The sequence below is a fragment of the Phoca vitulina genome, unplaced genomic scaffold (genome assembly GCF_004348235.1).
Source record: "Phoca vitulina isolate PV1807 unplaced genomic scaffold, GSC_HSeal_1.0 scaffold74, whole genome shotgun sequence".
NCBI lineage: Eukaryota > Metazoa > Chordata > Mammalia > Carnivora > Phocidae > Phoca > Phoca vitulina.
Window position 1 is genome coordinate 2,371,765 of NW_022589777.1, and position 3,155 is coordinate 2,374,919.

General features: G+C 42.3%; 1 protein-coding gene across 1 annotated transcript; it reads left to right on the forward strand.

Annotated features, from left to right (window-relative positions):
• Positions 1 to 1,292: 1,292 nt before the first annotated feature.
• On the forward strand, positions 1,293 to 1,641 carry LOC116625189 (cytochrome c oxidase subunit NDUFA4-like). Its single transcript, XM_032393530.1, has one exon. It carries the CDS (start codon positions 1,293 to 1,295, stop codon positions 1,539 to 1,541), a length of 249 nt encoding a protein of 82 aa, XP_032249421.1. The 3' UTR covers positions 1,542 to 1,641.
• Positions 1,642 to 3,155: the final 1,514 nt, after the last annotated feature.

Here is a 3,155-nt window from a genome sequence, read left to right on the forward strand (position 1 = left end):
ATTAGATGAGAGGAGGCTTGGTATGCCCACTGACGCTAGAGGAGAAAAGTGACATAGCAGAGTGGTAAAATGCTGAAAGGCAGAGGACCAACAGGGATTCACACACAACCAGCATAAAGAGGAAAGAGACAGCAGGTGGGACTCTCCAAGGAACACACAAAGCATATGATGAAAAAAATGAAAACCAGTATTTCGTATCTTCCACATCTCACAGTCACTGTGTCAGTTGTCAATTCACTGCCTCTTACCCCAAATGCAACCCCTCAATATATGTCTTAAGATAAACAACAAAATCCCTTTAAGCATTTCTCCTTTAAAGTGAGAACAAGGTTAAACTTTCTCACTCCAGGGTGCTGGAGGGACACTGCAAGAGGAAGGGGATATCCTTGCAATTCTACCAAGAGTCAGGGGTCGACGTTGTGGCTGTGAGGTCATCTAGTAGAGCACTGCCCCAGCCATGAGTGCAGAATGCAGTCACTCTGCAGCCTTGCAGCCTATCAGGTAACAACCTTTTTGCCGCCTTCTGTACCTGGAAACCAGAACCTCACTCAGCCTACATGGTCTCAAGGCCTCCTGCCTATACCTGCACTGGGACTCCCACTACAAACCCACACTCCCAGCTGCTGATCTCCTGCCATCCTGCTTGCAGTCCACAAGGAAGGTTGCCTGTTGTTTACTAGCAACTCCCCCCCGCCCCCCCAGCTCTAGACTAGCCAAACTAAGAAACTTCTCTACTAGGTTGAACCCCTCCTCCTGCAAGAAGGCCTGAACTCCTTCCTAGTTTGTCCTTCCTTGGACACTCTCCCTCAGCCCTGGGGTACCATATATATCTTAGAGTTACACCTTTATTATACTTAATAGTTCTTTATGTTAAACTTCCCCTGTTGAACCTACTGCGTAATTTCTATCTCCCGAATAGACCCAGAACACTACTGTCATCAGTACAATTCCATAATTACACTAATCAAGTAAAACCTTCTGCATCCCACCTCTGCCCCCTTCCCAATCCCCTCCAACTCTGGAAAAGATGGATCAACTCAATGGGAGGATGTGGGAAGATGGTGGGAAGCAGAAGAGACAGTTGATGAAATGAAGAAAACAGCTCCCTGACTCACTACAGCCTGACTCAATATACCTGTAAAACTATCTTATTCTGAGATAGGAATTTCACAGAACTATTAGAATTGTTCTCTACTGGGACGTCCGTTCATCCTCGGTGTAGGGATTACTTAGTGCCGGGCCTTCCACGTTTGGTTTTTCCTTCTCCTGGACAGGAGGCCTCTGCAGCAACCATGTTATGCCAGATCATCGGTCAGGCCAAGAAGCATCCGAGCTTGATCCCCCTCTTCGTATTTATTGGGGCAGGAGTTACTGGAGCAGGGCTGTATGTCTTGCGCCTGGCATTGTTCAATCCAGATGTCAGTTGGGATAGGAAGAATAACCCAGAACCCTGGAACAAACCAGGTCCCAATGATCAATACAAGTTCTACTCAGTGAATGTAGATTACAGCAAACTGAAGAAAGAAGGTCCAGACTTCTAAATGAAATGTTTCACTATAAAGCTGCTTAGAATGAAGGTCTTCCAGAAGCCATCCGCACAATTTTCCACTTATCCAGGAAATATTTCCCCTCTAAATGCATGAAATCATGTTGGTGTATTGTGTTGGGGTTTACGCTGAGTAATAAATATCTGAAACTTGAAAAAAAAAAAAAAGAATTGTTCTCTACTAACCTGTAGGCTACTGTGTCATTTTTACCACTATATCTTCCCAACTACTAGCAAAGAAGATTGTCAATTCTCAATAATATACTTTTTAATATTGTTGAAAGAATTGTTATGGTCAAGGACCTCAGAAGGTAAAAAGAAAAGGTAACCAATATTTAGTCAGAGAAGAGCCACCTTACTCAGAAATATGAGTCTTAAATTGAATCAAATTCAAGCAAAATTTTTTTAAAAATTTCAATCCCAAAGTGAAAGAAGCCATTATATATTTTTTCTGAGTATGAAATTTATTAAGCAAAAGCCATCCCCTGAAAAAGGATCACAAAATTTTATTAGACAGGATATTCTCTGTTCTTAAGCCCCTTACTGAAATTTTAATCTCCTCTGCAGCATCTCTGTAGCTTATTTTCAAACAACCAGGAACAGGGAACCCATTCCCTCCCAAAAGGAGCTCATCCCAATCTCAGAGAGCACAAATAATCAGAAAATGCTTTCTTTAATTCAGTCAGGGAAAACATTAAAGGGTAAAGTCCCTTTTCCTCATGACAGTCCTTAAATACTTAAAAGTGGTCATTATATCCCTGGAGATTTTTCTTCTGGTTCAAGAGCCAACATTTTATTTCTCATATGGCTTCATTTAGTGTTTTCTCACTGTCCTAGTCACTCTCCTCTGAACACACACCAGTTGTGTCTTTTTTCTATTTCCTTTACATGTCTTCCTCCATATGTAATGAAAACCTTATACTACAGTTGGCACAGTTTATAGCTGCATGCCAGAACAGCAAGACTATCGTCTCTAAGGCTCAGTATAATCTACTTCAGTGAGAGAAACCTAATCACTATTCCCACTCTACTCATGTTCCCTGGGCAAGCTCATTAGTTTGGGCTGGTTTTAATTACCACAAATACGATACCCTAGTGCCTGATCCATATCACCAGCTCAAGCCTCCTTCCAAGATCCTGATGCATTTACCATACTACCTGCTCATCATCACTCCTGGATATTCCAGACATGCCTCAAGCTCAACAGGCTGAACACTAAAATCTCCATTTTTCCCTAGGAACGTGCTCCTCCCCCTAGATTCTCCATCTCAGTTAAGAGTGCTACCATCATCCCAGCCACACTGTCTAAAACACACCATGCACAGGCAAACATTAAACATATGTTTTCTCTTTGTCACTCTCTAAATATCTCTAATAAGTATTCCTTTTCACCCTCCCACACTGTTTCATTATCCATGATATTCTTCATATTGTTTCCTCTGTCTCTCCTATTAACCCTCTACCCCATTACTTCCTGATCTTCATTCAATACTTCACCGAGGCACCATCTCTTCCAGGAAGCTCAGGAGGAAAAAGTCATTACCTTGGCTGAATCCAAGATGCAACGACAGACAACTTGGGGGTTTATGGATACCACATCCTCTCCAAA